Below are 27530 nucleotides of genomic sequence, written 5' to 3'. Positions count from 1 at the left end.
CTTCCTATGTTGAAAATTTTTCTTAAAAATAATCCATGATGTTTCAGGATGGTTTCACAACAAAGACAAATGTCTGTTTGGTGCACAAATACAAATATTTTCCCTACTAAAAATAAGCTCTTTTTATTATTTAAGAGGAAAACCATTTATTCCACAGCAGCATGACAAGAATTAATTTCACTGCAACCCTTGCAACAACATGGTTGTGTAAAATCACCTGAAACAGGCAGGACAGTTGGACCAAACTTGTTGGAACATTTTTGGTGTTTTTGGTCACAATCAATACAGTTCTGTTCCACTTAAGGTTAATTTAATGTCTGCCTTACAATTTACAAACAGTCCTGAAAGAACAAAGGCTCGAATTTGTTTTTACTGAAAAACAACACTAGTACAAGCTCGAGAGTGCACAGAGTTCAGCAGAACTGTAATCCAACAGCAAGTGTTTAAATATCACCCACCAGCTGACATGGGAATATCAGAAAAACCTTAAAATGCCAAGACTCAGCATCTCCCATATTGCAGCAGAGTGCAGGCTGCAGAGAGGGAATTTATAGCTAATGCAAGATCTGCTGAGAGGGAGCATGGCAGAAATGGTAATTAGAGGGTAATGGAGACAATCCTCCTCTGATCAGCTTTACACCAGTGGGCTCATTCATCAGGGCTGCCCGTCCTGATTCATGCCAGAGTCGGGGCAGGAAGAATTCAGCCACTGTCCTACACAGACCACTTTCTTCTTGCATGCCAACCACAAACATGAGACAGCCTGGGATATTTATAAAATCCACATGTAAAAATAAACCTGTCAATCCATAACTCCCAAAAAAGTTACTCTAATTAGGAGGTACCAAGACCTACAAGGAGCTGATACCGGAATGTAAAACAAGTGAAGGAGCTGCACGTGACATTCCCAGATATGGCCCACAACTTACAGAAATGTGAGAACTTAGAACCAACACATCAAAAAAAGTATTTTGTTCAGTCTTTAGTTCTGGAAACTGGAAGGCTACATTTTTGGCCAGCTTTAAATGCAGCTCAGATTCAGCTTTAGGCCTCACGTTACCATTACAAATTCCTTCAGAGTAACTGCACTGACTGTTATATCTCAGTATTACAATACTGAAAATCAGCAATTAAGACAAAAGATTTATTACAAAAATAAAACAGAACTGGGAGCTGCAGTAATCCCCTCAAAGGAACATCAGTTCTGAATCAACCACAGACACACAAACAAAGAATCAGTTGTGTAATACAGGAGAATTTTTACAAGGAACAGATACACAAGACATCTGAATTAATTCATACCTACCCACTGCAACCAATGACTTTATTATACAGGTAGGATGGGAGGCCCTTCAGGTGAATATTGTTATCCACATAAACATATTGAAGCTCTCGAGAACGACCTAAATCTGGGTTTAGAAAACAAGAAAAGTCAATGGGAGAAGGGATGACACAGTAACAATTATAAGCAAAGCAATTCTCTTTAATTATAAATAAGCTAATCAGACTCAATGTAAGCAAACATAAATTATTACTCCTCAGCTGTAAAATTTCAGCCAATGGTTTTATTATGGATGAGCTGAAAAGCTGTTTAGAGGAAAGCATTTAAAATTACTAAAACAAAACAAAAGCCCCCTTTCAGAAGCCCTGAAAATTCCATTATAAATAATTAAATTTTAACATTGACAAATTCTGAAGTCAGTTTGAAGCAGCAAAGGGACAATTGATTTCAAATCCTCAGTGCATACTTCAAGTTCATGAGGTCAAACCTGCTTTCATTAACTGGCCTCACAGCTGCACTCACAGCCTGGCAATCTCTGGGAAAGTGGGAAAGGCACAAAGAGGAATGTGGCCTGTCCCACCCTCACCTCTCCAAGAGATACTTGCTTGGAGTCATCAGCCTTAACCAAAAGCAACTGCAACAGTTCAGAAACAAGTCTGTGTGATGCAGTAAATCACAGAACACAAGAAAACAAAGCATTAAACTGCTGAGTATTTCTGCATCCCCAGCTGTGGTACAAGAAGGGATCAATATTTCTGAAGGTGTTCTGCTGTTTGCATTATTGCTGCTAAAATATTCATGGCTGGCAGTCAGAAGGAGCAAGTACAGCAAGATTGAGTAATGCCTTAACAGAGTAGAAATCTATTAACATACCTCCAGATAGCAGCACATAGCTATGAAATTGTTTTATTGTGATTAGAAAATTAAATTTAGGTTTCTTGGAAGAATTCTGAGAAATAATAATTTTGCTTACCAACAAGATCTAGTCAGTGGTAAAAAGGCTGCTATCAAAGATGTGAAAAACACACTAATATGAGACGGTTAGAAAGATGCCAAACTGAAAAAGAATAGTCTAGAAGTTTGGGACTGGCAAGAAAGCTGCTGTGCAGGATCATCTGGGCAGCCCATCTCATGTGCAGCTCCTGTGCCCTTCCAGACAGTGGCTCAGCAAAGCCATCTGTGTTTAATGCAAAGCACAAAGCAGTGCTTGGCAGGCTCTGCCCGGGAGGGGAAAGCTGCGACCCAGACAAACTGCATGTGAGAAATACAGATACAACAGCTGTGAGCCTCCCCAGTGCTCAACTCTGTGAGTACCTCAGAGAAACTGCAACAAGCACTAGGCTGAACCAGCCCAGACAATACTAATATTGACTGATTCTGACTCCCATCGTTCCCCACTGTCAGTTCCCTCAGCTGGCAGAGGGACAAGGGCAGCCAGGAGAGCAGGCACAGCTCCTGCCCCCTCTGTGGCCGAGCACAGAATAAAAGTTAAAACAATTGCATGGTATTTGTAGTCAGAAATTCTACTTGGAATAACCATCTCTTCTTACTCCCTCCTATGACAATACAAGCCCTTTAGTATTGAACTGTTTTACTGTACACAAGATCTCTGGACTCCACTTAGAGCAGATATTTTGAGTGATCCCTCCCCAAATGTGTGGCCATCCTAAAATACACGGAATGCCTTCAGCTGTCACCCCCCTGAGTTCAGCTGTGAGCACCAGGAACTGTGAAAGCTCACCCTGAGGAGTGACACATTATCAAATATTTGATATAAAGAACAAATGATGATACCAACAGAAAATGAATAGATTCCTTTTCTGAAATAAAAATGTTAACAGAGAAAAAATTAGTTTGGGGTTATTTTTTTGACTTTGCCCTGCAACAGCCCATGGAGGTTTCAGGGATCATAATTTGGGCTTTGTTTAAACCAGAGTCATTGGACATCAAGGGACACATTCAAGCACCACGTGGTGGTTTGACCCTGTCCCAAAGACATTCTGGCTTACAGAACTCTCTGCTGCCTCCATCAAGTGTCCTGCCCCAAGAAGGAGCACAAACCCCTGTGCTGACTGACAGGCACTGCTGAGAGACGCACCTCAAAAAGATGATTTATTTGGGTTCGGCATTGCAGGGCTGGAAATAGTTTAGTGAAGTTCTGGGATATTTTTAGATGAAACAAAACACATTGTTATCCTACAATGAATAAAAATATTGGAACACTGAGGCCCTGTAGCACCATAAAATATTGTAAGGCTGGTAAGGAATCAGCCAGTAAAATGTACAGCAGGTGGATGGGACATGCAATGCCCAGAGAACGTCCCCTGCAGAAAACACTTAGACCAAAAACTGCAGAAAACTATGGGTTGCTGGGGCAGCTTGAATGTGCTACTGTTTAACTTATTAATTTGGAAAATGGCAGAAATTTCTTAAAAGAGGCTCATCTTGCTGGTTTCCACACAGATGTATGCAAATGGGCTGAAAATCAGGCAAGTCAAAAAAAGCCCTAAAGCTGTTCTTTTCATATGCACTGAGAGGGGGGAGTGAGGCTGCATCTCATCTCTTCCCTCTGTCTTTATCTTAGGCTATGTTTAGATTCTAAGTTCTGAGTTGACTGCATTTCCTAGGTAATTAAAGCAAATTTTTGGATGTTAGACAAAATATCTCAGTAGGAAAAATTCAATTCCCAAAGCCAAATAGCCTGTAACTATAAATGTTCCTTTGATATAGTTTCTTTGCATTAAATAACCAAGCATCTTCTAGACTCCAAAAGGTTTTCTCCCCAGTTTCAAACACTATCCATAAAGTTTAAATTTAAATAAATCATCACTTTGAAAAGCTTTTTGTATCCCATCCACATTAATTTTTATGTCTTGTATCAGTCAACAAATATTGTTAAAAGTCCCCTAAAAGCTGTGCCTCTGAAGGACTCTGTGCACTGAGGAGCTGCCCAGCTCTGAAAAGGCTAAAGCTACAAAGAAGGTTTTCATGTGGCTTTTGCAGGCACTGTACTGTGTCTAAAACATTTCCACTTTGCTCCTTCCAGGCTCCCAGATCAAAGACCTTTCTCCCAGAAATGACCAAATGCCATGAGTCCTGAACAAACCCCAATTCTATTTTTTTTTCCTTTTTCTCCCTCTTTTTTTTTCTCCTTTTTTTTTCTAACCTCAGGGCCCTGGCATATGCATTCCACATGGCTGAAGATGGAACAAAAGCTCTTGTGTGGCTGCACTGATGCTCTTTTAACCATACTGTGAGGGCAAGGACACAAAAGCAGCATATACTGAGGTAGAATAAAACCTTTGTTTACTGTGCACTGATAATTACTAGACCCATTTTCTAAACAAAAACCGCACATAGACCCTCAATAAAGTGATATAACACTGAATATCTGCTCTCATAACACCCCCTGTATTGTCGGTACACTTGAGAATTTATGGCCTATTTTAATTATATTTGTACTTAATTACATAAATCATTTTTAGTTTTGCAACATCATCAGATTCACATTTCTGCTTGCAGTGGAATTTGTTTTCAGGCACTGGAGCATTTGTTCATGCAAAAAAAATTAAAGTTAATTTTCTATAATTTATATTGTAAGAAGACAGATACAAAACAATCAGCAGATTTCCTAAGACCTTCCACTAGGACAGCCTGAAGTTTCCATGACAATAAAACAACTGTCCAGGATGCAGCTTCCAGTTCAACTTACACAATTTGTGGGGTTGTTTTTAAACATTAATTTATTAGGAAGGCCCAAAGGCTCAGGTCCACAGTGTTTCATTTCTTTGCATAGAAACTGAAATATTCAAAGCTGAAAAATAACAATTTTTATAAAATATTGCCTTATCCAACAATTAATGTGTATTTTGCAGAACAAATTACAATCCACTACTGTTTACCCATCTGCTTGGTTATGCACCAGTTCTGAAGGCAGAGAGGGGCATCAGGTATTTTGGTAAAATTAATTAACAGTGTTATATTTTTTCTCTTAAGACACATGTGCCTACAAACTTTAAAAGAATGTACAGAGCAAAAACCCTCCCCAGTGCCCGCCCAGCAGTGCTGTGACACCATGGGAATAATCCTTACACTTGGCAATCCAGGAACAGGAAAATGCACATTTCCATTGCCCTCAACAAGAGGCTCTATGGCAGCTACAAGGGCCACACTCAGACAGCAAAGAATGGATTCCTTGGCATGGCAGATGTCAACCAGCACGGGAAATAAATAAAGTAATTCACGCTTTAAAAGGCATTAAGCAATTTGTTCCAAGTATATTTCTCTTAACACGGACATGTCTAATAAAATTGAGAAAAAACCCCAACCATTCTGTCAGGAGATGAATAAATTATCTGCTTTTCAACACAACTGCCTAATTGCAAAAAGTTGTTTTGACAATACTTGCAGATCACTTGCAGAGATTTCTGCAGTACCTTTCACTGTTATTTAAGGTCCTTACTCAGCCATTAACCAGTAAAGTGAATTTGGAGGTAAGAATACACACAAAAACCCCATTAGCCAACATGGGCAGCAAGCACAAATAATGCTACAATTATGCCTTAACTTCAGCAATACTCCAAGAAAAATATTTTCCCATGCAAGAGAAGATAGATTTAATCTTTTTGCTTCTCAATGCACTCTCTCTTCTACTTTATTTCATCACGTCTTGGCCACTCTGAAGCCTCCTGATTCTTCAGAGGAAGGATTAAACATTTACATTTATGCTGTGCTGCTTTTCCTCTGAACTCCAGGATTTATGATTCAGTTTCATATCCACAGATAGCAAATTATCTCCAAATGTTCACCAGTGAGTCACTATTAAGAACTACTGAACAAGGTCAATTGCCAGTCTTTGATGTTTCCCGTTATTTTAAAAGTTCCTTTCGAATGTTTTGAATTTGACTCTAAAAATAAAGAAAAAAGAAGGTGTGTCATTATACTAGAGATTTATTTCCTCCTTTTGAACTTAGAACAGTTCAGCAGATCTGTGGCTCATCCAGGTCATGGCTACAGATAAGCTACTAGGGCAAAAGTAGCAAAAACTTTTCTCCTTTAATATTTCATATCTCATCTTACTGAAAAGCATCTTATTTTTGTGAAATTAAAAATATTCAACTTCCTGTCTCATGGAGTTAGAAATATTTGCTACAATAGGGAAAGTCACTTTGCTTGTTTTGGTGAGGACTGTGGAACCTGGATGGTGCATCCTGGAACTCTTTCTCTCATTTATATAATGGCATATGCTGGGACAGAACTAAAATACTGTGTCTGGAGACATTATTTGCACTTATTTCCAGTAATATATAGTAAGGTGATAAGAAAATCAAGAAGATCTGAAAGTTCTTTAAAGACTAAACTGCTAGTACTGAAAAGATTAAGTTAAAGCAACACAATGTAATTAATGTAGAAATTATGATCTCATTTTTAGACACCTCAATTTCCAGCTTCTTTCCAACATGATTATCACAACTTCATCTGCACCTAATTAACACCAAACTGTATTCTAGAAAAGCTATCACTGGTTATTCAAGAGACAGGACAGATGTGCACTGAGTCTGTGTTCCAGCAGAGCCTGGCTGTGGCAGGGCTGGGAAGCAAAAATGCAGGAAGAGGAAGAGGATGTGCCTTTCCCAAAGGGAGACCCAGAGAGTGCCCCCAGCCAGCCCCACACCCACTGCCCCTCCTGCCCCCGACCTGCTCCTCCAGACTCTGAAAGGGCTGAGGGAAAGGCACCTGAATTCCTCCCTGAGATGCACATTGTGATGGAAGCCTGTACACAGCACAAACTAAACCTGCACTGCATTATGAGCTACTGACATTCCTACTGCAGAAAAATGGTTCATATGGAGCTACTTGGGATTCCACAGCCAGTTTTAAACCCTGGCTGAAGAGTCTTAGTTAAATCACCAGATCCAGCAAACAGAAACAGATCATTACCCAAAGTGGTGGAACTCAGATTACATAGGACTATATTTAAGCACAACATCCTTTAAACTTTTTCCCCTCAGTTAGCTAAAAATAAAGCAAATTTGATAGCTGACTTATTGCTTTAAAAAAGACATGAAACCTTAACCTGCATTTTTTTAATTAACATATTTTCCAGCGACATGATCAGTGCGACAACTTCATAAACAGAGTTTGTGGGGACCACCAAAGAAACTCACTTGTTGGTTTGGGGTTTTTGTCTTATTGGGGATGGAAAATTTGTTTTGCTGGTTGTTGTCTGCCCGCCCCCAGCCCCGGAGGGGGTGACTCACCCAGGGGCAGGAATGCCAGGCGGTTTCCAGCCATGGAGAGCTCGTTGAGGCTGGGCAGCTGGCACAGGTGGCGTGGCACATACCACAGGTGGTTCCTGTCTGCAGTCAGGTACTGCAGGGACAGGCACATGTGCAGCCGCTCCGGTAACGTCATCAGCCGGTTCGTGGAGATGTCCAGAGTCTGCAGCTCCCTCAGGTCTCCAACCTCTGCAATGCCAACAGGCACCAACAGTCACAAACACACAGACCACCACAAAAAACCTCTCACATAAATTGAAAATGAAGTTCATCAGTCAGCTGTGCTGCTTTTCCTTCTCTCAAGATACTCTTCTATCAATCCACCTCCGTCACCTTCATTTTTCAAACCCTTTTGATGAAGATCGAAATAGAAGATCTTTCACAGAGCATTCCTGAACTGACAATTACCACTGTCAAAAATACAGAGCATTTTCCAAGTCCTAAATCCGAAGTAGTGGGGGGGAGAAATCGAACCCAAAATACAAACCAAAACACATTAGAAAGCTTGCTGGTATTGAGGGTGTTTTGCAGGACCCCAAACTCACGCAAATTCAAATGAAATTACTGGGCTTTTTAAACACTGAGGATGCAGGGAGTGATTATTTCTGATTCTCTTGCACTGAGAGTTACAAACACGCGCACAGCACTCCTTGCTGAGTGACAGTCTCTGACCCAGCATGCACAGGAACAACAGCTCTGTCTTCATAATACAGTTCAGAAGACCTATTTTAAATTAGAAATTTCTTGAAAACAGTTACAATGTTATCAAAGTTATATTGTTATAAATAGGAGGATACTTCACTAAGTTCCAAGCTATAGTTGCAATAACTGCAGATTCTAGAGAGTTTTTTATTATTTTAAGAATTTAAAAGTGCATTTTGTGTTTTAAAGAATATTGCATCATTTTGTTAATGTTGGTAACAAACTCAATTCTCAAAAGTCTGCAAGATGTGATTACCCAAGTACCCTCACTTGTGCCACAGGGATTTTCCTTGGGTCTGCCCTGTGGAACCAGGATGCAGGACTGACTAACAAAACATTTAAAATATATTAACCAGCTCCACAGATTATCTAACTGCTTGTTTAGTTACTCTTTTACAGCTACTCTAAAACTGGATAATTCTATGAATTATTTCCCCCAAACATGGGGAAGTTTCCCTTTGTTGTTAAATACTTCCCAGAAATGGAGCCAACTCACCAAGGGCTCAGTGCCCCTTAATCCTCACTGCAGTTTCAGCATCCTGCAGACCCAAAAGTACTTTGTTCTCAGCTGAGTGAGACCAGCTCTCACATCTGATGGCTGCTAAAACAAGACTGACTCGAATTTCCTACACTGAAAACACCAGACAATCTACACAATCCACAATCTGCACAATTTACAGCTCCATCACCCAGATTTTCTTACAAAGATATAAATAGGGTAACGCTGTTCAAGTTAAAGCTAAACAGAACCTGTTGTGCCCTTGAGCTCTTTGCAGCAGGAACCAGAAAATTCACTGTTCCCTGAGCTCTGAGGTAGCACCTTGTGTACACTATAGCCCAGAAGGAAACAAAACACTGGGTTAACTCCAAGCTGCCTTCTCTTCTACATAATGGGAAAAAGAAGTTGACCTTGGCAAAAGCTGCTCTAAATGTTACTTTCAAGAGTGAAAACATGAAAAGGAAACAAAGGGAAGTTATAATTCAGTATTAGAGATTTTCACACAGTAATTAAACAAAATGTGTGTGCACATTTAAAAGGAGTTCCTGCCCATTGCAAACAATCCCAGCATTAACTACAATACCCAACAACACAGCACATGGATCCCTTTGTAAGAATTACTGACAGAGGCAGCTGCTACAGACAGATGACCACATTCTTCAAACTTCTTAGTTTTTATGTCATCAGGAATCATAAGCTTTACTTAAAAATATTTTGGGGGTTTTTTTACTACAAGACTGAAAAGAAATGACAAAAGGAAAATAATGGCTACTAAGTAGCACAAAACTACCGTGCAAAGAACTGCAGTAGATCTCATTTTGAAAGAGTTTTACATTCATCACAAAGCCATATGCTTGAAAACAGTGACAGGAAAAGAGCCACCTACATTCAGCCAAACCACTGACCACATGCAGTCAATAATAGGCCCAGCTATTTTCATGCACTAACCTTTTTCTCTGCCACTAAAAACAGTTCTCTAGTTCAGTTTCGGTCCAAAATCCCATAAATGTTACGGTTGGCAAAGCTGGCAGAGTTTCAAAGGCATTGCTAGAATGATATGTTTCAAATCTAAGAGGAAATAAAAGTATTCTCACTTTATCCTTCATCCAAAAAACACATACTTGCCCAAAACTTCAGCCTCTCTACCTTAATCTTCCAATGCAGACCAGATGCAAACATCCCCTTTCAGCATCCAGTGCCACATGTTGCAGAAACACCCACCGACCCACGATGAATTACAGAGTAAACCAAACAACACAAAATGCCATCATATTAAAGATTTAACCCTCACACTGCAGCAAGAACGCCCAGACTCCCCTCTGTAGTGCTCAAAGCTCGTTTTGAAGAACATGCTCAGACATTTACTAATGACACTAAATTGGTTTCCAGCTCATTAAAGCAAAGGAAAGCAATAAAGAGGAATAACACAAAATATAAACAGTCCATTAATAAAGTTTTTCAAGCTTTTAGTTACTAAATACTATTACCCTTGCTTTAAAAGCCTTGCAACATAAATACTGGAAGAAGCCTTGGCTAACAAGCACAGTGAAAGGCTTGCAAATCTCTCTTGCTGTCACCTCATCAAGCACTAAGATACACAAGAGGTGAACTTTGGAAATTTCTAGCAGATCCAGAAAAGAAAACTGCTATTCCCAAACAAAAAGAGCTGATGAAGGGACTTTCAGAGATCCCCCACATCCCAAGGATAAGAGACAAGAATTATACATCACCATTAAACCACACTGAGGAGTTCCAATTACAGTTAAATGAAATTCATAAAAGTGTAATTTAAAATTTTTATCAGCTCTAAGATTAACACTATCAAACCCAACCCAGCACAGCACTGAGCCCCACTGGGACAGCAGAGGCCAGAGAAGAGCCCTCAGCAGCTTTGCTGAGCTCAGCTCAGAACGACCCAGAGTCCAAACAGTCTCTGGGCAGGTTCGTGTCCACGTGCCCAGAGCTGGGCCAGTCCATGGGCACCTCCACATGGCACCCAAGTGCTGGTGGGGCACTCAGGGAGCACTGACAGGCTGCAAACCCACACCCTGCCTGACCTCACAGCCACAGAAAATTGCCAAATAGGTCTGTCTCCCCCCCCGAAAGAAATATCTGTAAAGAAACATCAGTATTTTTTTTTGTTATGTAAAACCTGGAAAGAATTTGAGGAAATTTCAAAAATGACTGACCTTGTAACAAAACTGATTGTGTTTGTATAAACATCCATGGAATAAAGGAAAAAATCTATTTCTGGTTCAGGTGGTTTAAATGCCAATTTTTAAAATTAATTCCTATGGTTTTATGTGAAAGAAACAAAAAACCCATCTGGAAATAAGCAGCCTATACAACATAGAGTAATTGCCAAAGGCAAATTAAACTTCCTTAATCTTTCAGGGGGCACAGGCCTCACCAGCTGCATGACCCAAAAATAACTAACAGTTTTCTCTACATTTCAAGAGTAATCCCACCTTTCCCTGATGGGCCATAAACCAAAATTTCATCCAAAGATATATGAAACACATACACAGTTGGATTTGAGTGTATGGAAGTCACGGGTTTACTTTAGATCTGAGTCTTTATATATTCCAGTAAAGTTAAAAAGGGGACAGGAAAGGGCTACAGACCTACCTGCATGAGAATGCACCTCAAAGCAGGATATTAAGAGAAAGCAGAGAACCTACAAGGAATGGAGAAAGGGACTGATCAGCACAGAGAGCTGGCACGGGGAGGTCAGGCTGCACAAGTTAAATGCAAACTGCCAGGAGGCCAGGAAAATGGGAACTCACAGACAAACAGGTTTCTCAACAAGAAATAAAGAGCAAGAAATGAAGAACTGGTGTCAACAAGGGGTAGAAATTAGGAGGACAAACCAACTATTCAATTAGCTTTTTGCATCAGTTTTTCCTGTAAGGGTAATGCTGTATATGAGGACAGAGCCAGAATACCTCATGAGAACAAGGACAAAGCACTGCAAATTACCACATCCATTACTAAAATGAAATGAGGCTGCTTAAAAAAATTTCCATCCCAGAATACTGAAAAAAATGGGTTATATATCAAAATTGCAGACTCAGGCACGAGGATTCTCAATGAATAGGCCATTTTCTGGGATTGCAGCCTGGGGTTGGAGCAGGAATGTAGAACCTGTGCTCAAACGGCCTGTAACTGTGAGCTCAGCTCTCCTCAGCATCTCATAACAACTGTTCTAAGGGGACTGAGCAACCAAGAGTAACCAGTCACTGGAACATAAACAGGGAGCACAATGAACATGCAACCAAGATATTTTCAAATGTAAATCCTGTCACACTGACTTATTGTTCTTTGATGAAATTTCTTGGTTACTGGTAACACATGAGTATCACATCTCACAGCAAATTATTGGGATGGAGAAAATCTTACAAGTAGTGGTGTTCCTCAAGGGTCTACTCTGTTTAAACTTTCCATTTTGCACCTGGGTAAAAAATAATACTAAGGTTTGGGTTGCTGTTGACACAAGCATTTAAAGTAACCAGTAATGTGGCAGAGAACCAAACTGTCATGCAGGAGGAGGAGCAAGAACTTTTAGACTTAAGTGGTAGAAATGGCGAGCAAAAGAACAGAAAATCAGCAGGATAAGCAGGTGCTGCAAGTCAGGGCTCGGCTTAAACAGTGAAGAAATAGAGGGACTTCTGTCTACTTGTTCACTACCTGTGGACAATAAGCCACAGTGAAAATAAGGCAGTTTCTCTACAGAGCCTGCACTGTACTGGGAGCAAGGAAGTCTGTTAATATACCTGTGTACTGTGGGCAGCACTGAAGGCCTCGCTGCCATCACACACTCACCCACACCCCCTGCAGCCAGTGGGTTCTCACAGCAGGAGGCTGAGCCCCCTGCAGTGCCAGCCTGTGCCACCCAGGGCTGCAGCACTGACACATCTCTGCACAGATCACACCATGCAGGGCTGTGTTCCAGCTGTGCCAGGGCTGCAGCACTGACACATGTCTGCTACACACCATGCAGGGCTGTGTTCCAGCTGTGCCACCCAGGGCTGCAGCACTGACAGATCTCTACACACCATGCAGGGCTGTGTTCCATCTGTGCCAGGGCTGCAGCACTGACACATGTCTCTGCTACACACCATGCAGGGCTGTGTTCCATCTGTGCCACCCAGGGCTGCAGCACTGACACATGTCTGCTACACACCATGCAGGGCTGTGTTCCAGCTGTGCCAGGGCTGCAGCACTGACACACCTCTGCACAGATCACACCAGGCAGGGCTGTGTTCCATCTGTGCCACCCAGGGCTGCAGCACTGACACATGTCTGCTACACACCATGCAGGGCTGTGTTCCAGCTGTGCCAGGGCTGCAGCACTGACACATCTCTGCACAGATCACACCAGGCAGGGCTGTGTTCCAGCCCGTGGTGCCCAGAGGGACACATCCTTAGGAATGCTCTCAGAATAGAGCGTTGGGATGCCTGGCTGTGACTGTGACCTCCCCGCACCCAGTGATCCCTCCATGCCCTGCGTTCTGAAATGGATGTTGGTTGCTCCAGGAGAGGAACAGAAGGTACTAAAAGGGACTTCCCTACTTCACCCTTGAAATAATGTTTTAATCAACCTCCATGAACCTCACCACAAGATGCACTTTCCAGTTAGACCTGTAAAAGCATGTGCTGATGAGTAAAAGGTGTTTGAAGCCTTTATACTCACAAACCTCACTACTCGTCACACTAGAAAAAAAATCCAAGTCTATACATGCCCATGAATCTGAAGTGGATACTATTATCAATTTAAAACTGTAACAGACAGGAGATATAAATTTAAATTGCTGAGAGTGTGATGGAAAAGATCTCCTTTAGATCTGCTCCAGGATGTCTCAGGAGGCCTTAAATAGACTTTAAGATAGTTAAAACAAATTAAATAGCCTATTATGTATTACATTACATTTACTACCACACAGCTAACATTTCACAGCCTATAAAAATTAAATTTTCTAGCACAAATTGACACTTAGGGTAGACCTGTGCCATCTTCAAGCAAGGAGTTTGACCATAACTGAAGACTGGTATCATTAGATTTAAGGACAATGGAAGGGGCAGGCAAATTGAATCCCATTTCCATTTTGGCACTGCTGTATGCAGCTCTTTTTCTGTATTGTTGGTGACAGAGCTTGAAAAATGTTCTGTTTTTCAAGTCTAACAGACCTGAGGATGGTTTTCCTTTATTTTCCACACATAGGCCAAGAACAAGAAAAGAAGAGGTCCTGGCAGAGATCTTGTGATATTGCACCTATTTTATGAATAACTCATTTTTAAATAAGGTGCTGAATGAGTTCAAACCCATAAAATTCTATGGAAGAAAAATGCCTCTATCCCAGCTGATCAAACTTGAATCTATTAATTTTAAAGCAATAATTTCAGCTGCATTTCACACAAATATTCTGGCCGCAAAGAACAGGGAAAAGATTTTTCTGGGGCAGGACAACCTTTGTGAATGACCATAGTCGTGTAACACCCCCCAAAGCTGTTCTCAATTCTTGGTTTCACCAACTTCAGCCATGAACTATATGTCTCTTCTCCAAAACACTTAACCAGCAGACAAAGCCCAAAACCAAGTGAAAAATACATCCTTCTACTGAACAAACCCAAACAGAACCTTTTTTTCCTCAACCTTGCTAAATGTCACACGCGAATTTAGTACCAATCCTTATTTATTTTGTGCCATCATTCACAAGCAAAGGTGAGAAAAGTGGCTCCCTAAAGTCCAATCTTGCTAAACAGTAATTTCAGGTCAGCTAAAAATGGTTGAAAATAGACATCAGGCATGAGGGTCTCATTAAGTCAAACCCTTCTAAAGGTCAGTGGCTCCCCATCTCACACCACAATTAAACACCACTGGCAGCTGCCTGCCTGTCCCGGGCTCAGCACTCCGTGCCTCCCTCAGCACCACACACAGCACACAGCCACAGTGGGCAGCAGCTCCTGCTCCCTATTTCCCCTCAGGGCAGCTCAGGAATTCCATTTCTGCCCACAACTTGATGGTCTCAACTAGAACAGTCAGAACAAACCAAATGATAAAAATACCAGAAATTATCATACATGAGAAAGGTGGAAAAGGTGGGTGATAGGGAGAGAAAAAAATTGTTTATTCACAAAGGTAACTCCAGGCCATGAAATGATCAGGTTGGCTGTTTTTTTGGTTTGGTCTGGGGTTTTTTGTTTGTTTGGTTGGTTTGTTTTTTCAGAAGACAACCTATCCTTTCATTTTGTTCTAATGTGCTCTGCCTAGTACTTGACAGCCCCACAGCAAGGTACTGTTGTTGCATAAACAAGTTAGAGATGTGAAATTAATATATTATTATTATTACTTTATGGTTTTATTAAATGATATCCCAAATGTTTACTAGAAAAGCCAAAACTAAGTATAAAGAGACAGAACGATACCTTGTCAAGTATATTACATGAAAAATTCTGCTAGCACCTTACAGAAAAGTCTTATTTAGGGAGTGATGTATTTTTGCTGCTGTCTTTCCTTTGGGGAGCAGCTGTTTTCCTTTTCCTGGGTGTTCCTGGGTGGAATGAACATAAACAAATGTGACATGAATAAAGCATGAGACCTGTTATGTTCCTCTTATTTTGTTTATGTCTGCCCATCATTACTGCTGCACATCATCAACCAGCCACTGTGCACTAAGATGGAAAGGGGGGAAAACCCTTCCAGAAACACTTTGTGCATAAAACACAGAGCTGATCAGTTGAACTCAAGATGCTGCACAGCTCGAGATGGCTCCTGAAGTACAACAAACCAGCACTCAGCTAAAACTAAGGCAAACAAAAGGAGCATCCTAAGGAGAGATTAGGGACGGCTCAGGAAGCCACAGAGACAGGGCTAGGCCTGGCTGTAAATTCTAGGACAGCTTCTTCCCTTCCTCTTCCAAGGAAACACTTCAGATCAACACAAGAGAGTGGTCTCTGACAAACACAGATTAGTGGCTCCCAACCCGTTACTACAGAGGTGTCTAAATAATCCACACAAAGTCCGAGCTGTTGTGACTGTTGCTATCAACTGTTTCCAACTGGCTCACAACACCAACATCTTTCTTCCTTTTCTTGAAGTTACTTAGAATTACTTTTTTCCTTCTCCACTAAATGCATAACAAAAGCAAGAGGTCCAGGTCTGATTTTCACCTTCCAGTGGCAAAGTATAATGTTGTATCAGCCACGTTATGGCTCAGTGATTGTACCATGGGGAGATACCACGCAAGGCTCGGAGCAAATTCTTCCTGCAAACAAAAAAATGCAACTACAAATTTGTGTGGGATGAGGGAAAGGAAAAGACTCTTTAGCTTGGAACCATGTTCACAGCAGTAGAGTCACCATATCTGTTTTTTAAATGAATGCTAATGGATGGGACTGCCTCAACTGAAGTCCTGTGAAGGTAAGAGTTGTTCCAGGCCACTGCAAGTGACTACAAACTGCAACAGGAACTTCAGGGGAGGGCCTGACTAAATGTTCACAGGAAACATTCCCATTATAACAGAGGTGAAAACTGTGGGTCCAGACGCCCTTTCCCAGCAGCAGTACCAGGAGAGTCTCTTGCCCCTCCTCACCTGCCCAGCACCCTCTGTGCAGAACCAGCAGCCTGGCTACCTCACCAGCTCAGAAAGGGAGGCAGGAGCTGCTACAATGACAAGGTTACTACTGAAAAATATGGGAAGGACCAACTACGAATGTTTTTAACTAAAAAGAAGACATCTGACTTCAAATAATGCCATCAATGTCCTGATTTTATAAATCCTGAGAACAACTGCAAGCCTTGCCTCAATCATGACAGAGTCTCCTGTTCAGTGTTTCAAATCAGCACGAAGCAGACAAGTAAGGCTTGCAATGACAATCCAAACCCCCCACTCAAGTAATTCCAAATTGCATTCCTTTAGCTACACAAATAAGTAGTCTTCGTTCATAAAGCTCTCAAATGTTAAATAATTACCAACTGGAGTACACTTGCAGTTGCTTGGTATCAAGCCCTTTAATCTACAATGACAATTTAATGCAGATTTGGACAATGCTAAGGTAAACACGGGTCTTTATTTTAAATACTACTGCAATAACATGAAGATAACTGAAACAGAGGTATCACACTCTGTGTGTGTGATGTGAACCACAAGAAGGTTAATGTCACATCATACCTCCAGTTCTACACATTCTCTTTACAGGCTTTTTCCATTTAGATTTAGTGTCAGTAAATGACGCGTTTTATTTTGCCTCAATTCATTTAACAGACCAGGGGAGTGAAAACAAGCATGTCAATAACAAGTAGTAATTTAACTCTCTTACAATGGTATGTAAAAAAAGAAAATTATACTTGGTCAACAAGGTCAAAATGGAAACCGAAACATTTTAAAATTCTTCTGTTGCACAGCACTAAGTTTGTGTTTGTTCACTTGCAAAGACTGAATGACTTTGTTCTCTGAGCTCCCCTGAACACTCAATCCCCACCAGCAAATTGCATTTGCTTAATGCACAAGTAAAATCAACTACCTGTTAATACAGCTAATCACTGTACACAGGTTAGAGAGAGCTCAGGGAAAGAAAAAAAAACCAAGGAAACCAAAGAGACTAAAGTATGTTCTTAGATAACTTTATTTATAAAACTTAGAGGGTTTAAGGGGAAAACAAGTTAACTTTTAACATCTAATCCTAAAAATTGCAAAAACTAAGCTTCAAGAGCTAATTTTTTCCAATCACAAATGTTAATTTGGGTAATAAAATAAAACCTCAAAAATTACAAATTAGTACGAGGTTTTACATAAAAATGACTAGCAAATCATTTTAGTTTAGTTAACAGGTAATTATCTTCTGAAAACTAAATAGCTGAATAGGCTCTATGAACTTACAGCTCCTGAATTGCCTGAAGAGGTTTGCAGCCAGTGCTGGCAAATACACACTGTTCAACTTCTACTAACCTCAGTACAGCAGTGAAAGACAGTTTTCACCATTTCTTTATTTTAAAACAATGTCAGTAAAGGCAGTAAACATGGACATAATCCCCTGAAAAGCTGTTTTTTGCTTGTATAGCTTACTTGATCTTGGCTTAGGACCCTCCCAAAATAAGTCAGTGCAGCAACACCAAGTTAGAGCCCTTTGGCAGTAGAGCACGCTGAAATCATTAAGGTAACCCTGGAATTTGCAAAGCACTTACTACAATTTCCTTTTTCACACATTTACAAACCGATGAAAAATTTCAGAGAAAAAAGAGCTGTCGTTTAATATCCGTTCAAAGCTGAGGTTCTCTCAAAGTCTGACTAAACACCATTGAACAGACTGTCAGTATTAAAGAAGCTCTCATGCTACAGAAACACAAACACCATCTGTAGATGGAACATCTTTCTCCAAACACATCCATGTCTCTGCAGGTTCAGTCTTAGCTTTATTAATACACATCCCTCTCCACCCATGTGAACAGCTATTGGCAAATGTTTATGAGAGACACCCTCAAAACTCCCCTGAAGTTCACCTTTACTTCTGGGTAGCAGTTCAAAATCAAAGATTTTACAAGTGTTTTAAAGAGCATCTGTTTTGAAGCTGCAGAGTGAGGTTCGTGTATCTCACACGTGTCTCGAGCCAGGCAATCAGAGAAGTCTTTACTATCAGATCACTGGCAGAATCCAGTGCTGACAGATGAGCTCCAAACCAACCTCTTCTGCAACTCCCTCACTGAGGAGCTGGTATGAGGCACTGCACGATTACTTGAGGTTAATTTCTTGCAATATGCCCTCAATAACAAGTGATGATTTTTGTCAGAGCAGTCAAAGGGAAGAGACTTACTAGAAGTCCAACACTCCTCCTCCCCAAGTGGGGACAGGCCGGTACTCGCGTTGCGCAAGAGGGAGAATCCGCCCCGTGACAGCCCCGGGGAGTGTTGCTCAGAGGGCGACTCCTGCCAGCCCCGACACGGAAAAACCCTTGTATCAAATTCCAAAGAAGAGGCTTTGCTGTGCCCTCACTGGAGGGTTCAGCATGTTGAGGGAAGAAGTTTCAAAAGGAGTGGAATGACACCTTAAAAAAAGTTACAGCAACTTACATCAATTTTCTTTTGATGTAGATTTTTTTTGCTATATAAGAATAAAGGTACAAGATCCTAAAGATTCTGGTTTGGGTTACTTTGGGTTTTTTCAAAACACAAAAGCAAACTGGCTCCTTCCCCACCCCAATATCTTAATGTATATCCAAGCATTCTATCCTAATAAACACAACATGACAGGAATTTCCAGCAGTCCTGATGACAGTTGTACAGCAAACCTGCCAGACAAGCCATGAGCCATCACACCTTCTCACTAACCAAGATCATCAAAGATGACACCAAGAATTTTGGGGGTAGGAGGGGATATGCCAGTGCAAAGGGAGTAATGATCTATAAAGCTTTAGAGGCCACACAGGCAACAGGAAGTATCAGGTTTTATAGTCTTTATGGATTTCCAGATACATTTATATAATTAAAACCTTCTAACACTCTCAAGCAAGAAAACACCACAGAATTGCATGCCTCCAAAATTAAATTCCTGGTAATCTGCTTTTCCACATCTTATATTCAACTCCACAGGAATATGATTGACCAAAAGCAACCAAAGACCCTCCACTTCTCTTTTCTCTTCTCTGCTATACAGTCAATAAACACACATAAAACAAACACCACAAGTGGAATAATGACAGAATTCTAACACAACTGTGGCCACTTCCAGAGTGATTTTTTTCCCCTGTGGGATATAACTGTGTCATAACAAGTCCTCTCAGCAGATCTCAAACCCAAGTTTCAAACAATCAAAACATAAACCCCAAATAATTCAGTTTGACCTTCATTATTTAGGTCTGTGTGCCAGGTCTAATCAGCTCTCACAAGCACATTCCACTTCTTAAAAACAGGCTGTAGAAATACATTTCTCAAACTAAAAGGAACAGAATGCATTGTTTTGATGCTACAGCCTGAAGCCCTTTATCTGAGTTTTATCAAAGTGTACTCTATCACTGATCAAAGCAGTAATGACAACTTAATGTTCTCTAAAGTTATATATTGCTGCAAAAACTTCCCACTTTTGTCTCGTGGCCTCCAGCTCTGCATGTCATTGGGAGCACATTCAAAGGTCAAGAGACTTTCTTTCCAAAGCCCTCAGTTCCCAAGTGGCAGCTCCAACATTGGCAGGAGTCGGGAGTAGAGCAGGGGGGATTCATTCCATCAGGGCTCTTGTTCTCACACACCCCAGAAAATTCAGGTTGTCATTTCTTCTGGCAGATGTTTGAATGACTACTTGGTATGTTACTCTATGTTACTACTGTATGTGGTAGCAGCACTTCCACGTTACTCATTATCATCTAAAGCCCATTTCTCACTCTACTATTAAAATCAGTATTTCATTTTAAATGCCTTTCAGTTTATTACTTTGCATATGCCATGAGACTGGCTCTTTAAAGCAGTTTGCAAGTTACTTGGACATGCACGATTTTTGCTTTAAAAAAAATCCGTATTTTAACAATTCACTGAGAAATCTCAAATTGAGTTTATTAGAAAAAAGTTATGCAATTTTACATTTAATGAACCATGTTGAAATGAGTTGTACTTAAAGACTCCTTATTTAATAAAAAAGCATAAAAATGCAACATAACTACGTTTCTACAGTTTTATTTAAGACCTCCAACATCTTCATAGTTTTAAGCTTCAGATGAATGTTTGTCAGGATTACTTAAAGCACTCTCAACATCTCCAAAATTCCTGTCTACCCCCACAAACAACAGAAAACCCCCTGGAGAAACAAGGCTTAGTCACTTGAGAAATCAAGGCCTGCCAGCAGAAGAATGAGCTGGGACTGGCGAGGCAGCACCAAATCTCTCAACAATAGAGAACGCAGAGAAATCTGCTCCATCCTCTCAGGAATGTGCAGATCATCCAAGTCCCCTCCCTCAGAGGCAGCCCCAGCTCCTTTATCTCCCATCTCAGGGCCCTGGAGGGGAACAGCTACGGGGGAAAGCCCATGGCCCAGGGCGCAGCAAACAGACGTGTCCCTGCAAGGATTCCCATCCACACGGCTCTGCAAAGCCACGAGCACAACAGGATGGGGAGCACCAGGAATAATTAGGTTGGCTCTTCCTGCTCCATCCTGGTTTCACCTACACCTCACCAGGTCTCTCAGCAACTCCTCTTTAAAGGAGGAAAGAACCGGGAGGGACGGGAGGAGGTAACACTGTGAGGTTGGTGCCTGGAAACTTTCACCAGGATCTCACCTGGAACACCAGGGAACAAATGGCAATGTTGGTCCATTCTCAGAGTCCAGTTTCAAAACTGGAACCAGAGGGATATGGGATTTGGAATTGAGAATAAGATCAGCATTGAGACTAAAAAAATTGGGCAACAGCAGGTCACTGACAGCCTTGCACAGTCTCAGCCTCTACAGTCATATCTGTTCTACAATTAACTGTCACTATAATCTGGTGGCCAGGAAGAATTATCACATAAAAAGGGAACCTTTACAGGTCAGATCAGACAAAGAATGCACACAAACCAAGCATGGCCTGAGACACTGAGGTACAACATCCTGCTCCCAGATCTATTACTGGACTCCAGAATTACATCAGCACACTGCTCATGTTTAAATACAGTCCGCACTCAATCAGGCACAGATTTTTTCAAGTTAAAGCATCACCAAAACTAGAGGCCTAAAAAAGCAGCCTGAGTGATTCAAAATCATTATCATTTTGCCAATATGCTAGAAATTAGAAAAAAACTGAAATCAGAACAGTTCTGTTACAATTTTGAGTGACCTTTAAATATTATAAAGCTAACCAGAAAACTCAAACACTTGGTCATTACTTTGTGCTACAACAGGATTTTTGCCATCAATTTACTGTGTGAAGCCTCAGTGCCAGCCTCAGTTTGCCCCTGATTTTTTTTCCCCTGATATGTAATGACCACAGAAGTTCAAATCTGTTTTATAAAAGTGCACATATGTGGAAATATATTGCACTGAACCAATTTCTTTCTTTAACTAAAAACATGTTCATTAAAGGAGCTTAATTTCCAAATACTTTTTCCAGTGATTGGGCTAAATTAGAATAGCAAGTTTTAAGATGGAATTTTCTAGTCCAATAAGCCTGGTACACAAGTTGAATCCGTAATTTAAGTGTTACAATGAAAGGCACTGATGGCTTCTTCCAACTGGTTCCTATTAGTTTGCAGATTAATGAGTTACAACACATACATGCTCAGCACATGCATTTCTGAGGGCCTGCTGTGAGACACCAGAAGGAGCAATACCACAGGCCATTGTTGAAAGAGATACTTTTGTTGGGTTTTTTTGTTTCTAAACGTCATTTCTGCCACAGTCAGAGGAAATATTACGGTTCCAGCGAGCCCAAAGAAGCCCATATGGAAGAAATGTTGGAACAAAAGCATATTTTGGAATAACATTTCAAACATGAAGTACAGGTCTACAATTTTTCTGACTAGATGTTTATATTATTTTTGTTGCCAGCATCCAGTGACATTATGAACCCTCCATGGTATACTGAAAAATGTATGATAGTAACAAAAAGGCTTTGAAAAGCCCCTCAACAGGGAGGGAAGAGAAATAAAGAAGGGACAAGCAGGCAAAGAGAGAACAGTGAGCAGCTCCCTGCACAGATGACTCATTCTGACACACTGCACAGGTGAGGGTGCACAGGGAAAAACTCCAGTTCACAAAAGTTTCCAGGAATTTAGTGGAATTTTTTTATTCTCTTCACTTCCCTCCCCATAAATTTGAAGCACTCAGAAGTACTAGAAGTCCTCCTGAGATTTTAACCCAAACCAAATGTTTGAGCAGGGCAGACTGTTATAGAATCTCACACATCCTTTCACTGAACAGGTACCACTGTGTTTGGACATGCATGGAAGTGAATCCATAAGGAATACCAAGTGCCCAAAGTACTGCCCTGTGCTTTGGTCACCTCTAGTCAGGTCACAGAGTCCAACCCTAGTCATTGCCACTTTGTTCCTGGCTCCCCAGAGACGCCTCTGCTGTCATTTCAGAGGGGAAATTTGTCCTGTAAATAGTTCAGTCCTTTCAGGCTGCCTGGATTGGGCTGCACTGGAGTTTACACAAGATCAAAACATTTAAAAACTTTTCCTGCTAGAAATCCAAAGAATGTCTTAGAGATACTATCAGGTATTTTTATTGTGCTTCTGCATTAATGCAGTGTAATTACTGAAGCCTCACTAACCCTGATGTGAAAAACACAATTCAGTAACAGCCAAGTGTGGGTACGTTTTGCATCGATTTAGGTAAAAAAAATAATAATTAGTTGTTGAAACTAAGAGTTAATGTAAACTTTAATGTGCTGACTCCTGAGTTTATACAGTAAATTGAAGGTAGAATTATTAAACAGAGCACATATTTTACAAATTTGTGCAAAGAAAACCTTATTTTCAATAATTAGGCATCAATGACTTCAAGGAAAACAACATATTATTATAATAATTAACGCATTTTATTGAGGAGTCCATGCTCCTTTAAATAGTCACATATTTGCAGAGTGCAAAGCTCCTGTAACCCAATCTGTGTTTTCCTCAAATCCCCACTAGTCCATTTAGTCACAAACAGCACTCCTGGAGGGGTGCCTGGCCTACCAAACCTGGCCCAGTGCACATATTTTTATACATGTTACTAAATTAGGAAAGCACAGTGGACTAAGGTTATGCCAACTTGGAAAAAAGAACAGGGTCTGCATCAGTTTGTGCCTTTGCTTTTAAAGTCACAAGCATCATAAAAAGAAATTTGAACTTTATTAAGTATCAAAGGGATCTTCTCTGACCAGAGACAGTAATAAAGGCAGAAGGGAAATCTGGGGGGGAAAGATAAGAAACCAAATCTGTTCCCCTGCACTTTGAACACTCTCAATCAAAATGTGGAACACAAGTTTAACAAGATGAGTTGGGACTACATATTTTCATGCCAGGGTCTAGAGTAAGAATAGAATTATTGGCATGCTGTACCCATGATCAGTGGAAATCTACTGTGAAAATGAGGGAGGGAAGAAGTCCTGTTTATGTGCCCTTAATTAAGTTTTACTGAAATCCCTTGTATTAAGCCCTATTCAGAGTTACTAAGTTGGGTATTCAAGAAGCCTTTACCAGGGAAATACTGGTATGAATAGTAAATACAGATATTGTACTTTACAGCAACATAAAAAAGTGAGAGAAATAAATATGCAGTTCTCATGTCTGAAAGTTTCTCTTGCCCCCAATCAGTAAAGCAAATTCCAAAGCAAAAGAGGCCTTGCAATAATCACTCAACATTCCAAGAGTTTCTGTATAAATAAACAAAACAACAATCAACAATTATAATTTGATTTATAATTTTTCTAATGATTGAACCTTTCCTGACATTACCACTGAAGTTACCTATGCAAGAGACATTTATCTGCAAGTTGTATGTTTTAAAATTCATCTTCTGAGCTCTTCCAGCCTTCTGGAAGCACAAGCTGTTTCAGTTACAAAAGCTCACTGATCTTACCGCTATTAATTTCCTATTAACTTAGAGGGCTATTCATTATGGAGAGATAATTATTAATTTCCTAATAATGGGTGGAGAGACTCAATCCTCCCCAATATTAAAAATGATCAGCCTCAAAAAGGTGTGGTCTTAACTGGAATGGGAACACCCAAGTTCTATTTCTGGCTAACACTGACTCCTGCTGTGGCCTGGAGCAAATCACTTCTGTTAAAAACACTTTTTTCCACTCTGTAAAATGAGGATAACACTCCCTTATCAGCTCCACAGGATCTTTCTCAAAGGCTTTGAAGATGAAGTTTTATAAGCCTACAAATGTATTTTAATGAGACTTGAACTGACTGTATTTCTAAAACAATCTGCCTTAAGAAGGAAAAGGATTTGAGCAGAAATGAAATGCTGAGTCCATGTGCTGTTGAGCTCCCCTCATGCTGCTGAGGTTTGCACTTTGACAACGTCAGACAGAGACATTTTCCTTCAGATTGTACCTAAAGGAAGCAAAACAGCAACAGGTGGATGCAAAATGCAGAATCCTCAGGAAACAACCCAGGGCTGTGGATTTGAAATGGAAGCTTCACGTTCCCCTGGTGGGGCAGGAAGGGCATTTGCTGACCCTGCCTCCGACTCCCACAGAGACCTGAACCCCCTCCAGCACCTCCTGGTGCTCCCTCAGCACCCAAACTCTGCCTTTGAGGACTCAACAAACACCACCCACAATTCACATCAAGTTTAGTACCATTTGGCCACATTTTTTTTTTGCTCAATCATTGTGCTCCACTCCTGGATTTTCAAGTCCCCTGACAGCAAACACAAAGGGAGTCTTGCTCCAGCCCAGGGAAAGACAACTGCTGATTTTTCCCCACCCTTCTGGAAGGGAACTTTGCCAAAAGATGGGCTGGGACCATAAACCATACCCTCTTCTTTAATTACTTAGCTTTTGCTCTTGACTTGGCAAAACATTAAGCTTTTCATTTTAGTAAATCTATAATTAACTCCAGCATGTGCTGAGTAAACATAACCTCATTTTTAATTAAATCTTAGAACAAGATGCTACAACTTGCCATTTCTAAGGAGAAATACCTCTCAAGTAATGTGCAGTAAAAAAACCTAATCCTTGTCAAATACAAAACTTAAGTCTCAATTTCAGTATAACCCCCCCTGGTTTAAGTCATCTGTTGTCCAAACATTCACTAAATACAAGAACAAAATGTAAACCTGAAGAGCCACCTCTGCACATCAAAAGTTTCCAAGTTAAACCAAATCTAAACAGTAACACAACAAAATTGAGATAACCTTGGCTTTGGGACTCCTCAAGAATAAGTTTTATAGTACATCTCACTGGATTTTTTTCCATTTTTTTTAATGCAAATGATATTGCAGTTCTTACACAAAGGGAAAATAATATAATTTCTCAAGAAAGAAAGGAGATTAAATATCATATGCATTATAAACATCAGAAACAAAGGGGAACTTTCTAATTAATCATTCATAAGTGAGAAGATTCAGCAAATTTACTTCTGACAGCACATTCATATAGGATAACTCCACAATTCTAAATTAAAATGAAACATCAATTCACTGAATAAAATAAGAAATTTCAAAGAAAAAGTTAAGCTACTGTGAGAACACAATGTCAACTCTAAGTCTGCTTATACATGAAGTAATGAAACAGTATGAAATAACCATCTTTTGTTTATGCTGATCTTTTTTAGGAAGATCTCTGCTGTTACACATTTCCAAATGGCCCTCAAGAATTTAGATTATTCAAATGCTGTAGTTAAATAGTAGAAAACTTCACAAAACTTTACTTCACGCTGAAGAATTACACATACCAGAGCCAGAGAAACCAAGAAACTGTTAAAGACAGAAGGTACAAGATTCACAATCTGCAGAACAAAAAAATGTTGTGCATTTAGAGGAAAACAAGTCCTCAGGAGAAATTTGTAACATGAAATCTCGTATTACTTATCTGCAACTCTTTTAATCAGCTCTCCTTTGAAAGGCAGAACCTCTCAGGGATTCTGATTACAGAGAATCCAGACACTGATGACTCTGCATTAGGCAGAAGCTGCTCCGCTCATTAAAGCATATTCAAATTATGGCATGAAGAGAATTTTACAAAGCATTTTCTTCCAGTTACTTTATATTTCAATTTCAACACACTTATTTTGGACAAATTTTTCCCTTTAATTCTCCTCAAGTTCAGCTGAGTCATCTGTCAGCTGCAGATGCTGTGGGAGCCCCACATTCAGTGGCACATTGAACAGAGCCCGGGGCCAAGCACGGGATCCCACCCAGCGGTTTGGGAGCGTGTGCTGAGCACCAAGGCAGGATTAGCACTCACAGGACAGGGGTGACACAGCACAGAGTGCCCTCTCATCTCCAAGGGACACAATCCACCTAATGCCCCTTTTCCCCCTCACCTGATTTCTTCAGAAAACTGAAGCTTCTGGATTCACACTGCCTGCATGTTTTTTTATCATTCTCCCTCACCTCCAACTTTCAAATCATTGTTTAAAACTCATTGGACAGTCATGACCAAACCACAACTAAATTCTCACAAGTTTTATGAAAAAAGGTACTTAAGAGACTAAAGTCTTGCCCATCACATGGAATATAAACCACAGCACAGGCTCAACCTCTATCAGAACCTGAACCATGCCTACAGTCAGACTAGAGGCTTAAATCTAAATCTTCAATGCACACCACTTCAATTGTTTTAAAATTGATTTGTACAAGGGAAACCTTAAATACTAAAAATGAATGTTAAGAGCACAACTGTGGAACAAAACAATTAAAAATGGATAATGAATCAACATATGCTATTAATTGCATTGTTTCTTCCAGCTCTTAATCACAATTGAGGAAGACACAACAGAGAATCATTCTTAAAAATTAAAATGCTATACAACAGTGGGGGTGTTCAAACATTTAATAACAAACACCACCCAACTGTTCTGCAGTTGTGCTGGTGACATTTTTAGCAATTGATTTAGGATATTCCTAAGAGTATCCTCCTAAATATCCACGGAATTTCAAAAAAACTGAGGGTACTACTTATGGCACCAGACATTGGGAATGGAGGCCCAAGAGGAATGACCACTCACTCTAAAGTAACTTCCATGAAGGAATGTCAGCTAAACCCAAAAGCTATTTTTAGTGCAGATCTTTAAATTCCACACCAGCTGCACTAGTAGAAGCCACATTATATCTTAAATGGTTACTTGTTATAAATTAGGAGCCCTTAA

General features: G+C 40.4%; 1 protein-coding gene across 1 annotated transcript in view; it reads right to left on the bottom strand.

Moving 5' to 3' along the window:
* LRRC28 (leucine rich repeat containing 28) overlaps positions 1-27530 on the bottom strand; it is a 51517-nt gene that overhangs the window by 11436 nt on the left and 12551 nt on the right. The window contains exons 6-7 of the mRNA XM_071568570.1: positions 7543-7749; positions 1307-1409 (exon numbers count right to left, since the gene is read on the bottom strand). Coding sequence (XP_071424671.1) covers positions 1307-1409; positions 7543-7749 — 310 coding nt within the window. The remainder of the gene's footprint in view (positions 1-1306; positions 1410-7542; positions 7750-27530) is intronic.

The sequence above is a fragment of the Pithys albifrons genome, chromosome 13 (genome assembly GCF_047495875.1).
Source record: "Pithys albifrons albifrons isolate INPA30051 chromosome 13, PitAlb_v1, whole genome shotgun sequence".
Lineage (NCBI taxonomy): Eukaryota > Metazoa > Chordata > Aves > Passeriformes > Thamnophilidae > Pithys > Pithys albifrons.
The sequence above is the reverse complement of the archived record's forward strand: the minus strand, read 5'-3'. Positions and strand labels throughout refer to the sequence as shown.